Source organism: Phoxinus phoxinus (assembly GCF_949152265.1).
Source record: "Phoxinus phoxinus genome assembly, chromosome: 9".
Classification (NCBI taxonomy): domain Eukaryota; kingdom Metazoa; phylum Chordata; class Actinopteri; order Cypriniformes; family Leuciscidae; genus Phoxinus; species Phoxinus phoxinus.
Window position 1 is genome coordinate 24,423,470 of NC_136884.1, and position 19,890 is coordinate 24,443,359.

The window sequence follows — 19,890 nt, forward strand, 5'->3', positions numbered from 1 at the left end:
AAAGATAACTATCCTAGGGTGCCCAATCTTAGGGTGTATTCACACCTGCCTTGTTTGGTTCAATTGAATCAAACTCTAGTTCGTTTCCCCCCTTGGTTTGGATCTTTTGGGCAGGTGTGAATACAGCAATCGAACTCGGGTGTGGACCAAACAATCGAACCGAGACCCAGCTAAAGAGGTGGTCTCGGTACGGTTCGTTTACGATGTGAACATGAACCGACCCAATATCAATATCGACCCAATATTGTTCGTTCAAGTGCGAAAGAGAATTCCATTCCGGCGCGCGGTCTGGCCACACGATACTGTTGCGCGTCTTTCTGCGCGTCGTGTGTGCATCATTGGAATGGAATGAATGAATGAGTGTGTGCGCATCAGGACATTCACATACAGAGCCTTCTCTTTAGTCTAATCGCGCATAAATGCTTTAAAAGCATAACACAAAAACAGTAAAAGAACAAATATTGCAGTACGAAATCTCCAATTTTTTTTTTTTTATATACAGTCATGGCCAAAATTGTTGGCACCCCTGGTAAATATGATCAAAACTGGCTGTAAAAAATAAATCTGCATTGTTTATCCTTTTGATCTTTCATTCAAAAAATTGCCAAAATTCTAACCTTTCATTGAAGCAAGAGAATTGAAAGTGGGGCTAAATCACATTATGAAATAAATGTTTTTCTCCAAAACACGTTGGCCACAATTATTGGCACCCTTTTATTAAATACTTTTTGCAACCTCCTTTTGCCAAGATAACAGCTCTGAGTTTTCTCCTATAATGCCTGATGAGATTGGAGAACACCTGACAAGAGATCAGAGACCATTGCTCCACACAGAATCTCTCCAGATCCTGCAGATTCCCAGATCCATGTTGGTGCTTCTTCTCTTCAGTTCAGCCCACTCATTTTCTATAGGGTTCAGGCCAGGGACTGGGATGGCCATTGCAGATCTTGGTTTTGTGCTCAGTGACCCATTTTTGTTTTGATTTTGATATTTGTTTTTGGATCACTGTCCTGTTGGAAGATCCAAACATGGCCCGTTATAAGATTTCTAGCCCCGGCTGTTAGGTTTCGATTTTTTATCTGTTGGTATTTGATCCAATCCATGATGCCATGTATCTGAACAAGATGTCCAGGACCTCTGGCAGAAAATTAGGCCCACAGCAGTAAAGATACAGCAGAGTATTTCATTTTACACATGGGGTACTTTTTTATCCCTGTGTGCACCAAACCCATCTTAAGTGTTTGCTGCCAAAAAAGCTATTTTTTTGTTTCATCTGACCATAGAACGTTTGAAAAGTACCGGACACTACTGGCACTTCAAACGGGACGGGTTCTATGGTCAGATGAAACAAAAAAAATAGCTTATTTTGCCCCACTTTCAATTCTCTTGCTTCAATGAAAGGTTAGAATTTTGCCAATTTTCTGAATGAAAGATCAAAAGGATAAACAATACAGATTTATTTTTTACAGCCAGTTTTGATCATATTTACCAGGGGTGCCAACAATTTTGGCCATGACTGTATATCTCCGAACCTTTTTTTTTGCACTTCCTGATTTCCCTACTTGAGAATCCTTGTCCAATGAATGGACAACCTTAGCACACATGTGGTTTTGTTTACACATTTTGGTTCACTTGCAAAAAGAGCAGTGTGAAAGCGAACCGTACCAAACAAAAAAACTAAAAAATGTATTTGGTCCGGACCAAAGCAAGTGAACTATCGGACTTTCCTGGTGTGAATACACCCTTAGATTAGTTCCTAGAGATCCTGCAAAGTTCATCTACAACCCCGACAAACAACTGAACCAATTTAGATATACAGGAGCACTTGATAATTACAGACAGGAGTGTTGGATCAAGGTTGGATCTGAACTAGGTAGATCTCAAGGAACAGGATTCCCTTCTCGGTTATGATGAGAGAGGACCCAAAACCGAGATACGGCAAAAATAGTCTTTAATGTAAATTAGAAGCTGTCCACAAAATGTAAAACAAACAGAAAGTTCAGCGGAGTCCATAGAAAACAGGAATAGCTGGCTGGCTCATAAACGAGAACAGAAATCTTCTCCTGGGACAGTGCAGCGCAGGATGCAGCCAGAAAACAGAGAGAGAGTGGCGAGCCTTGGGTCTCACGTGTTGAGAGAGAAATCCAGTAGCTGGAAGCAGGTGCTGTTCGGGATCTCGGAGACAGGCAGCTGATTAGGATACAGAGAACACTTAATAGCACAATAAGCAATATACAGTCTTAGAATCGGCTCCAGTAAGTTCACGGACAGGACAGGACAGGACAGGACAGGACAGGACAGGACAGGACAGGTAAGCGAGATGCAATACGCATGTAGCATAAAATAATCTGACAATGAGACAAGGAGGGTGAGAGCTAGAAGAAGCAGAAGCAATTAGAGGAAAAGAGGGAACAGGTGGAAGGAAATTAGCGGGGAGAATGTAGAGTGAAAACAGCTGAGGGTGATGAAAAGACGAGAGAGTGGGTGTGAGTGTGTAAGTGAACGTGTGTGTCTGTGTGTGTGTGACCACAAGAGGGAGACAGAGGAGGAGGAGAGAGCCAGGATCATGACATTCTCTATCCCTAAAAATGATAGGTCTATAACTTTAATTCAAAAATTTGCAAACTAATGAAAAATCCATGAAAATGGATATGTTTTGATTGATATATATCCTGGAAACCAGATAATTATTACACCCATATCAGAGGTGGTTTAAGAAAGGGATGCAGCAAACTAAAGTTTCGAGACTGAAATAATGAAAGCCCAATTGAATAAATAAGTGGTAATAGGAGTATTCTTTGATCATTTAAAAAAACGGTATATGTTTGTGTCAGGTGTATGTTTTGTTTTCATATTGTTTCTGAGTTGCATGAGTTGTAGTTTCTGTCTCAATGGTTCCATTGGTTTTCGATTAATCCTTGTTTGTTGCCATGGTTACTGATTATATTTGCCACCTACTTTGTGTTTGGTTTCTTATGTATGCTGGTCCTAATAAACTGGGTACTGAAAATGACGTGTTGTGGACAACATACAACATATGCAGGCATGCAAATTTGACATAGAAATATAACGCAGTGGGATTTGAATAACAACGGGTCGATTCTTTCTTTTGGGAGACAATAACTTAATTTATCGTGCACTTTCGACTTTACAACTTTGCAGAACGTTTACATTCACAAAGAGCTATATGACAAACAGCATGAAAGGGAATATTCGAGAAACCATAATAAGGTCACTTTAATGTGTGTATATATATATATATATATATATATATAAAGTTTATTTTTGTGCGTTTAGTCATTCTGAATGGATTCATATAGCTAAATGCAGTCAAGTCAATACAGCAGATTTAGTTGTCTTTTGGCATCATCATGTGGTCCTGTTTGGTTCCTTTTACTTATTTGTATAATAGAGCTATAAACACATTTTTCCAAACAGTTTTCAGTTACACTGAGCACGTACATTGTGAGTTTTTTTTTTGTTTTTTTTTTACATATGAAAATTGTATTCTTGAATGTCTTCATTTACATAGTAGCTCTGAATTATATGGACTCTAGATTATTTAAATTTCCAGTGTCCTAAACACCCCACGTGTTATTAAAGGACTCCTACATTTACCTCAAAAAAACAGTTTTGGGACTTTCATACTCTAACTTAATACAGGACTTATTAATAAATGTTCCTGTCAAATCATAGTTTGAGACAGTATCAGCGGTAACACAGCTTACAAATTCCATCAGATGAGCTCCAAAGGTAGCCATATCCAAGTCCAAATTGACAAAACCTGTGCATTTATTCACTAAAATCAAATAACAGTGCAATGTTCATGGTTTCATTAAGTTTGTCCTTTTATTTATACTAGGTATGCTTACATGCACAAAATATCCATACAAATAAATCCAATCCATTTTCAGATTCTAAAAGTTGTGCTTACATATTCATGTTACATGTGATAAAGAATAAAAAGAGAAAGAGCAGAAGATAATCTGGTCCACATTTAGTTGTGGTATGAAAGTAGCCTTGATTTTCCACAGATACGTATTTTCTGGTGACATTTTAAACTTCCGAGCCATTTAAATCTCTTTCCACAAAAAGAACACAAATAGGGTCTGACTTCTGCATGACTTTTCAGGTGTATTTGTAAGTGTGACGGCAAAACAAATTTTTTGTTACACTTATCACAATTAAATAGCCCTTTTCCAGAGTGAATGTTCAGGTGATTTTTGAAAATGCTCCTTTTTCTAAACCTTTTGCCACACTGCAAGTTTGCAATTTGCAAATGTTCTTTCAGGTCTCTTTGACACGTGAAATTCTTTTTACACTGAAAACACGTGAAAGGATTGTCTCTAGTGTGAAGTCTCATGTGAGTGTCAAGATTTCCTTTAAATCTGAAACGCTTTCCACAGTGATGGCACACGTAAGGCTTCTCTCCAGTGTGAATTCTCATGTGAGTCTTAAGGTTTCCTTTAAGTGTGAAACCCTTTCCACAGTGATCGCACATGAAAGGCTTCTCTCCGATGTGAGTTATTACATGCTTCTTAAGGTGATTTCTATCTGTGAAAATACTTCCACACTGATTACATTTAAAAGAGTTCTCTCTTGAGTGAATCCTCATGTGCTTATTAAGGGTCACTTTATGTCTGAAACTCTTTCCACACTGACAACATGTGAAAGGCTTCTCTCCAGTGTGAATTCTCATGTGATACTTAAGATTTCCTTTTTGTGAGAAGCTCTTCCCACACTGTTTGCAGATGTAAGGGTTCTCTCCGGTGTGACCTCTCAAGTGGATATCAAGGGATTCTCTATATGTAAAATTCATTTTGCAGTGGGTGCATGTGTAAGGTTTCTCTCCAGTGTGAATTCTCATGTGAGACTTGAGGCTTACTTTATGACTGAAACTCTTTCCACAGAGAGAGCATGTGAAGGGCTTCTCTCCAGTGTGAATTCGCATGTGATACTTAAGATTTCCTTTTTGTGAGAAGCTCTTCCCACACAGTTTGCAGACGTAAGGGCTCTCTCCCGTGTGACTTTTCATGTGGGCATTAAGAGTTGGTTTATATGAGAAATTCATTCCACACTGAGGGCATGTGTAAGGTTTCTCTCCAGTGTGAACTCTTCTATGATTCTTGAGACTTGCTTTATGACAGAAACCCTTTCCACAGTGATGGCATGTGAAAGGCTTCACTTCAGTATGCATTTTCATGTGATTCTTAAGGTATTTATTGAATCGGAAACTCCTTTCACACTGTTTACATTTGAAAGGCTTGTCTTCAGAGTTAATTATTACATGCCTGTTAGTCTTTTCAGTCTGTGAGACATTCAAATATTTTTCTCCAGTTATGAAATCATGAGCTTCCTCTTCCATTTCATTCAGTTCTTGACTCTCCTCTTTCAGTGCCATCAGGTCTACAGCAGAAAAAGACAAATAAAAGTTAACCCCAGTTTAATGGCATAAAGCAACAGACATCAAAACATTGAAATGTTTCCCATTCCTTAACTAGATTGTGGCAGCCCGCCCGCCATGGTCTAATCTGTCCCGCCTCAGTTTCATAATGTACCGAAAATATATTTAAACTTCTCACATAAAAGTGTAGAAATTAGAACAAAGTTTTGAGTCCCCTTTAAAGTTCAGGTACAAGTCAATTCACCAAATTGGTTCTTTGTTAAAGGGGTCATGACATGAGAAACCAAATTTGCCTTGATCTTTTGGTATATAAGAGGTCTTTGTACCATTAAAACGTCCTGCAAGTTTCATAGCTTAAGACTTCCTCCCCATTATAAACGAATCATTTATTTAATCAAGCTCTAAATACAGCTCGTTCTGGATCCATGGTAAGAAGTGACGTCACGGTACGAAGTGACGTACCAGCGTTTGCATATAGACTGCCTCCAGCACAAGACAACTACGCTTTAAGCGCAAGACAACTACGCTCATTTCGTATCGTTGTCGCGCCCGCGCGCCTCACAAGTGTTCAGTCGACGGACAGCGAGTGGGTCTGTGTACAGGGAAATTGCGATGCCACGCAGATGTGCTGTTCCTGGCAGTGGACAAACAACATCTTTGAATACGCTGCGAAAGATCCAGTCGTCAGGGAAAAATGGATGCACTTTATTTTTTGCGGACGTCTCAGTCACGGCAGTGTTAGTTTAAGCGTTTGTTCATTTGAAGGATGACTGTTTTGAGAACAAATCCCAAAATGATGCTGGCTTTGCCAGAAAACTGTTGCTCAAAGATAAGTCCTTGCCGACTATTCTGGGCTCAACAACGACGACGCAAACTGTAAGTAATATGTTTAAAACTTTAAACTACTTTTTAAATACGCTGAATCCGCACAGGTTCTGGCTGGGGGCGTTAATAATTGATGCATAGGCACTGACGTTAGCCAATCATAACAGTGGGCGTTAACACTGATTCAAACAGTCTGTTTTGGGGGTGTTTCCCCTTTAAGAGTTCAGAGGATGAGAAACAGGGTGGGAAAAGGTCATAAATCACTACATTTTAAACGTTTTTTTGTAAAAAAAAACTATAGTAATACTATATTTGCACCTAAGGGAACATAATAATAATAAAAAAAAAAACATGTCATGACCCCTTTAAATTTGCACGCTGAACTTAAACTGTGCAAATTTTCTTGTTGAGGGACCGAGGTCCACCCAACCACAGTCTCACAAAATATTGTGGGAAACACTATTTAGATAAAGCATCAAACCCATCTGTATGCTGGGTCCCATACCCACTAAACTGCTGAAAAAGTCGTTTAATGTAATCCCAAAACCTCTCCTCAACATTGTCAACTCGTTGCAGTCTGTAGTACATGCCTGTAGTACATGTAGATGGAGCTATATTTCCATCACCCTGTTTTTATGCACATTTTGAAGTATCACATCAGAAACGGGAGATGGAAACGCCAAATTTCGAAAGAAAAACCCTTAATTCGCAAAAGTTTTTAAGCTCGCTTGAGGTGATTTGACCCGTGCGAAAAAGAGTTAATGCGAGTAATGGGAGATGGAATCACATTTGCTGAATAAATTCAGACTCTAATGAGGATGTGAAGGAAGTGGCATGAATGCATTTAAAGGGATAGTTCACTTTGAAATTAAATTTTGGTATGTTTTAGCTTACCTGAAGTGCATCCAAGATGCAGGTGTCTTTGTCTCCGCAGTAGTTTAAATTTTGATATTTTTAGGTCAAACCGTTCTTGTCTGTCAGTCATATAATGCAGGTATATAGGCACTGTAACCAAAAGCATGCAGAGATGTCTCTAATAGCATGCAGAGAAAAGTCCAAATTAAAAAATTCACCATCGTAAGTGCACATTGATGGCCTAAGCTCGCACGAACTCATCCGGGAGTGTTGAGTTTTCACTTATTCCCAATTTGTAAGCCTTCTATCTTGACGCACTACTCGCTTCATAGTTCATGTCAATCAAAGGCATACGTTGAGCCGTACAGCCAATCACACTGCAACGTCCAATCGAAGGCGGTTAGATTAGTTTCCGGGGAAGAAATCCGGTGTAAACAGATCACTTGGACGTCGTTGTGTAAAAGAGATAAAAACTATATAAATACTGTTCGTTTTATCACACAAACCGCTTGTTTCGTGTCTTAGGCCATCAATGTGCACTTACGATGGGGAAATTTTTATTTGGACTTTTCTCTGCATGCTATTAGAGACATCTCTGCATGCTTTTGGAGACAGTACCTATATACCTGCACTATATGACTGACAGACAAGAACGGTTTGACCTAAAAATATCACAATTGAAACTACTGCGGAGACAAAGACTCCTACATCTTGGATGCACTTCAGGTAAGCTAAAACATACCAAAATTTAATTTCAAAGTGAACTATCCCTTTAAACAGTCTGTAAATGTACCTAAATTACACCTTCTTGCTCTTCAATGCCAATGTCAGTGCAAAGATGAAATTTGTTGATAATGATTGGTAACATACTCTTCCTGATTGTGTCCTATTATTTATAAATATACTCAATTTATAAATATACATTTTTGAATTTGACATAAAAGATGACATTTAATAAGGTTAGAAAAACATTTCTTCCTCTGTATTGTTAAAAACAATGCCCCGAAAAGTTATTTTCGAAGGGAAGGACATTCCAACTGCTAAACACCTCTTCAACGTATTCGTAAAGTCCAGTGTAGCAGTGCAGTTACATAAGTGGATAAGAACATCAGGAAATGCCACAAAGACTTCCTGCATTGCCTTCAACAATCAGGATCCATCAAGTCACCACATAATTGATTCTTAAATCCCAAGAATCGATTAGTCATCTTGTTTTCAGTTGATGAATGGGACATTGTAGCGAGCATCCCATCCAATAAATCTAAATAATCTTTGTGCTTTGTTACTATTGATAAGAAATAAAGTCTCAGATTTCAAATTACGCCCATTTTCTTACTAAATTCAAAAACATAAATACCGTTTTGGCGCTGTGGCGTGAGATCGCTCTGGCAGAGCTCAGCTCAAGAGAAGCAGCAGCACGCAGCGCACATGATCTCTTCTGTCTTAATAAGATGGAACACATGGAATCGCTCAATCAGTGTTTCAACCGCGGAAAGACGTCAGTAAAAGAGCTTTTTTTCAGTTTTATACTACCACTACAACTGACTCCCATAGTTTACAGCATTAGTTAAAAGATTTGTTTTCCTTGAGAAAATTTGCCATGTATTGTACCTGATATTCAAAATAATCAATATTGAATCGAAATCGAATTGCAAGCTTGTGAATCGAATTTTGAAATTTGTGCCAATAACCAGCCCCAGAAAACATGATCCTGTAATGCAAGTTATCAGTGTTCAACCGTTCTGATTTTTCAATGTCACTGCAATAAAACCCAAATCTTAAGCTTTTAGGTGAATTCTGCCATGTGTGAAGATCAATTACATTCCCAAATTCAGTGGGATGACGACAACATCATTGATCAATTGTGCTTTTCAAGTATGGTGAAGATATATCCTTGAAGTCAGTGAAACACATGTGAGATGTGCTGTGGTACTTGTTTGAGGATGTTCTCAGGTTAATTTCTTTCTCTGTCTCTCCTTTCCCACTCTCACACAAACAGATATCAAACATGAGCCATTTTGGTGTTAAATCGCTTGGAATTAAAATTAGTTTTTTTTTGTTTCCATTTTTTCATTCAAGAACTTGTTCAATAACAAATAAAAACTTGTTGTTGTTTTGAGTATAACCTGTGATCTATTAAGTATAACCTGTGATCTATTTGTTTCTTGCTCATTTCTCTACTTTCTCATGCGCGTTACCTTTGTCAACTATGTTTCCGTATGGTCAACTGTGTTACTGCTGTGTTTTTAATTTTCAAAAATACTCAGTTGCCGACTGTACAACATGTTTAGTTTTCCTGCAAGGTATTTTTCTTCCAAAACACCATATAAAAGAAATTGCCTTGTTTGAGAAAATGTGAGGACCATTTAAAGGGATAGTTCACTTTAAAATTTAAATTCTGTCATCGTTTACTCACCCTCAAGTTGTTTCAAACCTGTATTAATTTATTTCTTCTGCTGAACACAAAGGAAGATATTTTGAAGAATGTCGGTAACCAAACAGTAGACTGTACCCATTGATTTCCATAGTATTTTTTTTTTGTTAATAAGAGACAGATATCAGCACTAGAGGATGGATACCCGACCCGAGCGCGACAGGACCCGACGGTACCTGACGGGCCGGGCCGGGCCGGGTTCGGACAGATACTTAGAAATGGTGTTCGGGGTCGGGTCGGGCTCGGTCACATCAGCGCGATAAGGCTTTAGACATTTTAAATTTAAAACAGCTTATTATGTAGGTAGCCAATGCTCCGCGCGCTGATGCGCTCCTCTGTTGAGATTTTCGAATGCCTTCCTACAGTTGCTTAATAAAAGCGGGCTTTCCACACAAACAAACGTACATGTGTCATTAGTATGAGACATTTTTTTGGATTTGAACTGTCGGGCTCGGTTCGGGCTCGGACATAAATATCTTTATGCCTATTGGGCTCGGGTCGGGTTCGGTTACTGCTCTGTCGGACGCAGGCCACGCTCGGACACAAAAATTTGTCCCGATCCGCACTCTAATCAGCACCACACGCGAGTCCTGTGGATATAAAGGAATAAGGACATTTATTTCTACCGAACTACCTGCAAGTGCTGAATTACTAGTTACTCACACAGGTCAGTTTATGTGACGGATTAAACTTGTGAGGTAACCCAGCGCTGTTTCACTCGCTCTACACCTACACAGTAAACTGCATTTGAGTGTGGTGAAAGTTATAATGTTATTCTATGTGTTAGTTTGTCTGTATGAGACTAGCAGTAAGCAACATTAGAATACCGTATATACCCAAATATAAGACGAGGTTTTTAAATGGGGAGTCGTCTTATATTCGCGATATAGACAACATCACAGGGGAAAAGAACAACGGAATTAATATGAAATAGTGACTGAAACGCGACCCACTAACACAACACCAGCTTTCCCTTCCAAGATGTTAATCTGCACAAAAATCCTGATAATCGAGCCGTCGTCTGATGAAATCAAATACACATAAGATAAAGACAATATCTGTGCTGTGATTTCGGCTATACTTGCATGTAAAATTAGAGAAGCAACATAATATCTGTGTTTAACTGAATTAAAGCGCTGCTCCTCTCTGCCGTGCGAGACGCAGAGAGAGAGAGGTGCACGATATCAGTGCAATTTTCAAATAAAATAATTTTCTGTTGAAAACCAGATTTTTTCCACACAAATCTCTTTTTGTCCCAAAAATAAGTCTGGAAAATGGGGGGGGGGGGGGGGGGTCGTCTTATATTCAGGGTCGTCTTATATACGGTAATATCTAACCGTTCGTTCTCTTAATCTCCGCCGTATCGCTGTAAAATACAGCATTCTGTGCAGAATTCAAATAGGTCCGATACGTTTTGTGGTCTGCGCAGACTCGCGTATATGATCCGCTTTGTGCTGACCATCTGGACTGTGAAACCAAACTTTATTCGCCCCAATGGAAAGCATATTACACTGTCTGAATCATTCCCTATCCCCTATATTGGCTAGTGCACTATGCCATTCACCATGTAGTAACAAGTGAACATTTTCAGCCGCAGCTTCAATTTATAATGTAGGGGCGGGACGCTTCAGATTCTAGAGAGCACAGAAAACAGAAAATCTAATTTGAAGCTGAAGTGATGTCATTTATCCAAATTGGCAGAAGTGAGAGACTAAGTTTTGAATGCTTAGGATAGATCTTCTAAATGCGAATTTTGTCATTACTTTGGAGCACACTAGCTTATTAAAATCCCCATGAATCCTATAAGAATCAAATGACTTTTTCAGCTCAAGTCTAGCTCACAATATTTTTTGAAAAATGCAACTTAAATGGGCGTGGATGGCTGTGAGAAGGGAGTGGAGTGGGTGTGGTGTGGCACGGCAGGGATAACTGTCATTGGCCATGCATATCGACTGTCATTAAAAATCTGTGGTAAAACGCGAGTAAAAAATGCTTGATTTTATTTTTATAGCAGGCAAAGTTAAAGTCTAATGAAATGCACTGACAGCTTATTTCTGTCCTTTCAAAAAGTAACTGAACGCCCAGTAATCGAATTCTATCGAATAAAACATTAAATGTAATGTCATTATAACATATATAGTTGTTTATATACACACTATAAATGCATATATTTGAAAATAATACATTTTCAGCTTAAAAAAACGTTCTGTGCATAGCCTCGATCTACGCGCCCCCTGAACCCCAATAATAAAGATGGACAGTGACATAGAAATGTACAGTGGCAGCAGTACCAGTACGCAGGGCTCAGTGGAGGTGGAGGACTTCTCTCCTCCTGGATACCCAGGGCTAAATAGAGACATAATAGATGGCGGTCTAGCCCTGGCAGCATCGCGGGGAAACACATGCAACGCACTTGAACTATTGCACCACGAAAACAAACACTTCTGTCCCATGATTGCCTTGCTCATCTACTACGCAATATCACAGTTTGACATGTCTGTCATTGGAAAGATCCACGTGGTGTCGTGAATAATTAAGAGACAGAGTCTTCTCATAGGATATGAAAGCTCAGTCTCATTAATAATTATGAGAGACCAATGAGTCATCAAAGCACGTGCGGTGCACTGCCACGTCACAGGACACGATGAAGATTTTAAACCCGGAAGACGAAAATAGCGGATACAAACTCAAATTTAACCATTTTCCCCCTACTATTAAATCTAACAGATACTAACATTGTTTTCAATGGTGTTCAACACACATACCTCTGTTATAATCTCAGAAAATTTGGTTTAGGGTTTCATGACCCTTTAAGAATGAAACCAACCTGTTTGTTCCTCAGTATCTTCTTGTTTCACTCTGAATGTTTCTTCAATCTTCATGTCTTCCATCTCCTCTTTAATAAACGCCATCTTTAAATAGTGCGTCACGTGGATCTTGTTGCTTCACCAAGAGTTTTTCTGTGTGTTTAGAGTGACACATCGTCATGTATAAGATGAGAATAATTAACAAAGAAAAATCAACCCAAGCTAAAGTTCTGGGTGCGTCTCAATCGGCTCCCTAGTTCAGCGCACTGGTAAGAGAGTCAGTTCATGATCAGTGAATCATTGTACAAATCATTAGTTTGAAATCTCGAAAGCTTCGTTCCTCTCATCAGTGACCGAATTCGTGTTTACAATAATCTGATTCACAACATAGAGAGCGAAATGAGACGCACCTTACTGATAAAAATAACGTCCATTTAAACCAACTCCAGGAGGTGGTTTCTCTTCAGCAATATCTATCCGATCAGTAAAAACGCATTAAGTGACCAGGGGTAAACTATTAGTTAAACAATTACAATGTTACTTTTAATAATAAATAATTAACTTTGCATCACTTGTAAGAATTATACAATTGATTGGATGGTTTGATTCTTCTTCAGTTTTTTGGCGCTTTGCATCCAGTGTGCATATCGCCACCTACAGTCATTATTTACTTATTTTCATATCTTCCTACATTTATAATTACTCGATGCTCCATCCTATTCCATTTTCTGTTGCTGCGTGTTCAGATCCTCCAGAACAATTCCGTAGTAAATTAAATTAAATTCTGAGATCCAGAATAGACTAGAGCATCCTCATTCCTTATTTAAATCCTTCCACTTAACCGTTATATATATATATATTAATTGTATTAATATTCTGTATCCTTCTCTATTAAAATCATATCCTAATAAATATTTCAAATCCTTATTTACCTTGTATTTCTTGTTTAAATATGCAATTAATTCCTCTTTCTTCATCATACCTTTTACAGTCATATATTATATGCTCCACTGTTTCCTTCTCCAATTCTCACATAAACCAGTCTCATGTACTCCCGTTATGAACAGCTAAGCGTTCAGTCCCAAGTGTCCAAGTCTCATCCTAGTAATTATAATCTCTTCTCTACTATTTCTACCACTTATACCCCTTTTTAAAGCATTTTTTGCTAATTCATCAGCAGATTCATTACCATATATTCTACGTGTGCTTGCACCCAGCAGAACACAACTACCACTCCTTTTCTTTGTATACGCCATAATAAATGTAAATATTTCACACACAATCTTCTCTAGAAGAATGAGTAGATAGTGATGTTAACACAGAAGCAGAAAATACCACTACACTGTCTGGTTTTACTTCCTCTACCCAATCTTTTAGTTAATGATATTTTAATATCTGGAATATATATTCCTACTCCTAGAAGCCCTGTTTTTCAGTCTTTAGATCCATCAGTATAATGTAGATACTTGCATAGAATTTCCTGTATGTGCTTATTTACATAATATTTCAGTTTACCCATTTCCTCCCATTCCCTTTTCTAATATCTCTTAATCAATTGTAAACACCAGGAGTTATCCATGTTGGGACCTCTCACCATACAGGTGACACATGTTTTCTATGTTTTCAATCTGATATTTCTTTGCAAATTTGTTTCTATTCTATCCATATCCACTCACTTTGTTATTTAAGTATTCCCAGCAATGATTTAAAACATCTTTAGCTATATGATTTCCAGTATAACTCTATAAAGACAGAAAGACAATTAAACTCTCCTCAAACTCAATAGCCTCTTAAACTAAAGTGCATCTGGTATTGTTTTAGTTGCACCTAAGCATATTCTAAGAGCTTAATAATGTTTCTGATGCTGAACTATAAATCATGCATCCATAATCAATAATAAACCTTATCAGTGCTTGCTATATTGTTAACATTGATTCTCTTTCTGCTCCCCATTCTTTTCCAGCTATTGCCCTGTATTTAAAATCATCCTGCATGTTAATCTATTTCCTCAATATGTTTCTTCCAGGTTGGACGGTTCTATTTAAACAACTAATTGTTTTAAAACACAAACCTTTCTTCAGCCGAATCACAACAGATGCAGGCTGGCTAGCGGCGCAAACTTATGACGTCACATCACCAGACCAAAATAAAAGTCCTGTCCACACGCAAAAATGACAAGAGTGCATGCATACTACCGTTCAAAATTTGGCATTTATACCAAACATCCTTGTATTGAAATGCAAATAGTGTAAAATGTGATAAATTTATAAAAAATAGAGAAAAAAAATAATAACAGACTATATTATTCAGTACATGTCAAAAGTTTTTAAAAATATATATGTTTTGGAAGTCTCATCTGCTCACCAAGGCTGGATTTATTTGATCAAAATCAGTAAAAACTGTTATATTGCAAAACATTATTACAATTTGAAACAATTGTTTACAAATTTAATATATTTTAAAATTTCATTTATTTCTATGATTAAAGCTGATCCAGCAGCATTACTCCAGACTTCAGTGTCACATGATCCTTCAGAAATTCTAATCTGCTTTGATGCTCAGACATTTTTTTTAATAATAATTATTATCAATGTTGAAAAGTTTTTTTCTGCGTAACATTTTTGTGGAAATGATTTGGACACAAATATAAAATATTCACTTTAATGAGAGGACAATTTTCCTTTATATTGCAAAAAGTATTTTAAACAAAACTGCTCATATAAAAGAACATTTTCAATAAGATTTTAAGAATTTTAATTTCAATTCCAATCCTTGTAGAAGACAGATTTATTTTTCAGTATGTATCTTTTATTATGGGGAGTAAAATTATGTTTGTAAATCCATTTCCAATAAAGGAAACCTAGGAGATTTACTAATTTGCTCCCTCAATTTATTAAATTGTGCACACGATTTACTATTTGGTTCCCTCGATTTAAAAATCGTGCGTATGATATAGCAAATCGAGTGAACGAAACAGTAAATCGTGCGCATTATTTATAAATTGAGGGAACAAATTAGTAAATCAAGTGCACAATTTAGCCAAAAAAATGTTTTCCTGCATGTCATGTTTGAAATGTTTTAAAGGGCACCTATTATGACATTTAAAATGTTCCTAATGTTGTTTAGGGAGTCCCCAACAACAGTTTTACGTGCATGCAATGTCAAAAAACACTTTTGTTTTCGTATAATATGCATTTATTTCTACCTGATTTGCTCACCGACTCCCAAATGATTCGTTCAACGACTCATTTTTCCAAACCCCTCCTTTGCGCGACGCTAATCTGCGATTGGTCAGATGACCCAGCAGTGTTTACAGAGATAATACTTATTGTTTAACACGGAGTACAATGATGCTTTTATTAATTAAATTGTGTTATAATAATGATTATAGTCCACTGCTTTGTAGTTTGTAGTAAAAAACTAAAAATAAGATAAAGAATTTAATGTTATGTTAGCGAGCATAGCCCAGAGTTCATATTGTAAAAGCACAATCAGTCTTTGTTTGCGTTAGCCCGATGCATAAACATAACGTTTAAAAAAAAAAAAAAAAAAAAATGCAGTTACGTTACTACGAGGTATTATTCTATTCTTTAAGACAACTCCGAAACCAACGACAAACACTTCACATATCTCAATACAATTGCCATTGAAGACCTAGAAGCTAAACGGTGGTTACACAACAAACAAAATAATAATTAAGCATGCTACATAAAACATAAAAGCAACAATTATTAATAACACTTACAGGTTGTGATACGGAGGAGGAAGCTGATGCAAATACACTTAGAAATGAACCTTCACTCAAAAAAATTATTCTTTAAACTTACTTAATTTAATTATGGACAGTGGTTCCACACAAGCAAATAGCTTTTTATTAACATTAATGGATAAAAACAATAATTTTTTGAATCTATGTTAACTCCTTTTGTTGGGACAACACAACTGAATGAGGAAGAATCTATGTGAAATAGTAATGTTTAACTAAATCAATGGAATTGCTTCCCTGTAACTTAAATTGGTTAAGTTAAGTGAACATGCATTAGTTTATTTAAAACTGTCCAAATAGGTTACATTCAACAAACACAAGGAGATTTGTTTCAAATAACTCATTTAAATTATGGACAGTGGTTCCATCCAATCAGTTCTTGTTACTTTAACTCAGTAGTATCTATTTAAAGTTACACCTTTCAAACCAGCATTTGTTTGTCTGTGATTGTTTTGTAGAGTCATAAAAAGACAAGATATGCAACAAATTATCAAACTGTATTTGTTCAACAGTTGCAATTAACAGTTTTTAACAGCCTGCTCACCCATACATTCATCTCTTTAAACTTGTGCAAATGTATTAACATCATCAAAAATTACTTTTACACATTGTTCAAAAAAAGTCAAAAGACTTCTGCAAATTCAGTGTAAATTAAAACTCTATAAAATTTGGTAAAAGAAATACAACTTTTTTCATTTTTTAACAAATTGACACAATACAATAATAATAAAACAATCCTCCATGCATTCAAAATGTCCAGATGGGAAATGTGTCTAACGATACGTTTAACAATTATCAAATGACATATCAAATGACATATTACTGGACATCTTTCACAGAAAATAACAGATGCACCAAGCACCAAATAGGCAGCTTGCAACGAAGTTCAACAGTTTTGAACATTGAATAATACAACAAGTGTAACCTGCAATAGAAAAATCAAAATATTGCCCTTTTTTAACATTAAGGACTGTTCCTGGAATGGCAGAATGTTAGAGTCCTTACTCAAACATATCAGAGAAAGAGCTTGGTCTTCAGTGTTTGGACTTTATTGGACAACTTGTTGCCATCTAGCTCCAGAATAATTTTTTGAAGGACTTCGAATGTGTACCTTAGTTCAGGAGGGTAGCTCAGGTTTAGTCCATAAATCAGTCCCAGCAACATGGCTGCTGCATATGGGACACTGGTAAGGTCCTGAAGAACCTTTTGACCCTCTAATACCACTCCAAGATCTGCTGGGCTGTCTTCCATGTCTGCACCTTCATGTCTTATGACATAAATTCCCATCACAGTCTTCTGGATCGCCTCCTCAGTGCTGGCAACGTCTGTATCCTAGAAGGGATATTTAAAAAAATAAAATAAAGTACTCTTAAATTCCTGTGTATTAACTTTGACAAAACATTAAAGGGTTAGTTCACCCAAAAATGAAAATAATGTCATTAATGACTCACCCTCATGTCGTTCTAAGCCCGTAAGACCTCCGTTCATCTTCGGAACACAGTTTAAGATATTTTAGATTTAGTCCGAGAGATTTCTGTCCCTCCATTGAAGCTGTATATACAGTATACTGTCCATGTCCATAAAGGTAATATAAACATCATCAAAGTAGTCCATGTGACATCAGTGGGTTAGTTAGAAGTTTTTGAAGCATCGAAAATACTTTTTGGTCCAAAAATAACACAAAATAAGACTTTATTCAGCATTGTATTCTCTCCCGGGTCTGTTGTCAATCCTTCACAGTTACGCTGATGGCGTAAGACGCTGATGACGTGTATTTCTGGTGCGCCCGAGCTTCATTTATAGACTGAGGGTTAGGGTTAGGGTTACAACGCACGCTGTAAAAGTGTCTCATCCGCGACATGCACCTTTACGCACCATTAAAAAAATGATATCCACGCAAACAATGTAGAATAGCTTGAATATAGCGTGCGTCTCCCTCAGACTGTAAACGAAGCTCGGGCGCACCAGATAACACGTCATCAGCGTCTTACGTCAGCAGCGTCACTGCGGAGTCGTGAACGCAGATTCACAACAGACCCGGGAGAGAATACAATGCTGAATAAAGTCTTATTTTGTGTTATTTTTGGACCAAAAAGTATTTTCGATGCTTCAAAAACTTCTAACTAACCCACTGATGTCACATGGACTACTTTGATGATCTTTTTATTACCTTTCTGGACATTGACAGTATACTGTATATACATTTTCAATGGAGGGACAGAAAGCTCTCGGACTAAATCTAAAATATCTTAAACTGTGTTCTGAAGATGAACGGAGGTCTTACGGGCTTAGAACGACATGAGGGTGAGTCATTAATGACATTATTTTCATTTTTGGGTGAACTAACCCTTTAAAGCATCCTTGAAAATACAGAAACAGTTTAAAAAGCACATACTCACCATATACTCCCAAAACAGATTTATGATGTTTATGATGCATGATTTTATGCTTCCGCTCCTCCGTGAAAGATCCAATATCGGTGCGCTTCACAGATCATCATTAATCACGCCACTGGGTCTCGCACGGCTCTCTCACGTCCCTCGACCTAAGAGAACGTCACAAAATCGCCACAAAGTGTTTTTATGGCTGAATTTTATAGACATGTATTTTCAACAGCTGGTTATTTTTTGTCTGAATTTTTAGGCCCCGTTTACACGTCCGTACATGGTTATTTTGAAAAACTGAGACATTTCCACGCAAACGGAGAATTCGCATCCATCTGAAAATGATTATTTAAAAAAAAACTCCGGCCAGAGTGGAGATTTTGTAAAACTTTGTTTGCATGTAAACTGAGAGAGTTTTAGGCAGCCGACGTCACAGTATGTGACTATTTTCGGGATTCTGATTGGCTAACGTGAGCTTGAGCTTCTCGTTACATTGCCACCTGCGGGTTTGGCATGCTCTTGACGGCATATACACGGGTTCGTGTAAACTAACACTTTTCTGAAAACTGACAGATGTGCACGATGTTATTTTTGAAAACGGAGAGGAGTGAAATGGCCGTTTATGAAAATGGCCTTAGCCTTAGACTGCAAATATCCAATTTTAAAAAATACGGATTCAAGTTTTCAAGACGAAGAAGAAATTCAGAACTTCAAATTCAGTTTTCTAAAAATCAAAACCATAGACTGTAAAAAAATATGGACGTAGTGTCCGTGACGTCACCCGTAGGTTTCTGAAGAGCATTTTTGAAGCCTAAAGTGGGCGGTGCCGGCCGTCGCCATCTTGGCCTCGCGTCACCGCTCGTCACTCCCGGATAACAGAATATGGGCAAAGAGGCGGAGCTGAGGAGCCTGGCTATCTGAAACCACGCCCACCTAGCGCGACGTTATGGCGTTAGCTCCAGGTTAGCTCAGGCTTGGGAGCTAATGCTATATGCTACTGACAGTACCAAGTCTGCGACTGCACAGCGCCTCGTGCTAAAGTGACAGTTGATGATTAAAATCAGAATGCCAATTAAAAGGTCCTGTTTTTGCCCTTCGAAATATTATAATAGTTAAAAGACATAGCTACAAGTGAGACTGTGTATCGTGAATCTGTACAGCTATTCTGCTAGTTGAAAATGTATTATGCAGTAACTTTACAATATTACTCTGAGAGTGTGTGTGTGTGTGTGTGACCGTGATTATGTGCATGTCAGTCACTCTTTTATTACAGTCTATGGTCCGTCAGCGCAGCATCGCTCGTCAAGTTCGTAGAGAGCTTTATTATTCAGTCCATTTTAAATTCTGATTTTGGCCGCATCTCAAATGGGTCAAACCATAGATATATTACATATGAAGTTCAAGTAAATCCGCGC

General features: G+C 37.6%; 1 protein-coding gene across 1 annotated transcript; it reads right to left on the minus strand.

Moving 5' to 3' along the window:
* Positions 1–3,630: 3,630 nt before the first annotated feature.
* LOC307004263 (uncharacterized protein) lies at positions 3,631–14,513 on the minus strand. The gene is made up of 3 exons (XM_079623356.1): positions 14,397–14,513; positions 12,346–12,478; positions 3,631–5,406 (listed from the first exon to the last, which is right to left on the minus strand). Exons 2-3 carry the CDS (start codon positions 12,428–12,430, stop codon positions 3,998–4,000), a joined length of 1,494 nt encoding a protein of 497 aa, XP_079479482.1. The 5' UTR covers positions 12,431–12,478; positions 14,397–14,513; the 3' UTR covers positions 3,631–3,997.
* Positions 14,514–19,890: the final 5,377 nt, after the last annotated feature.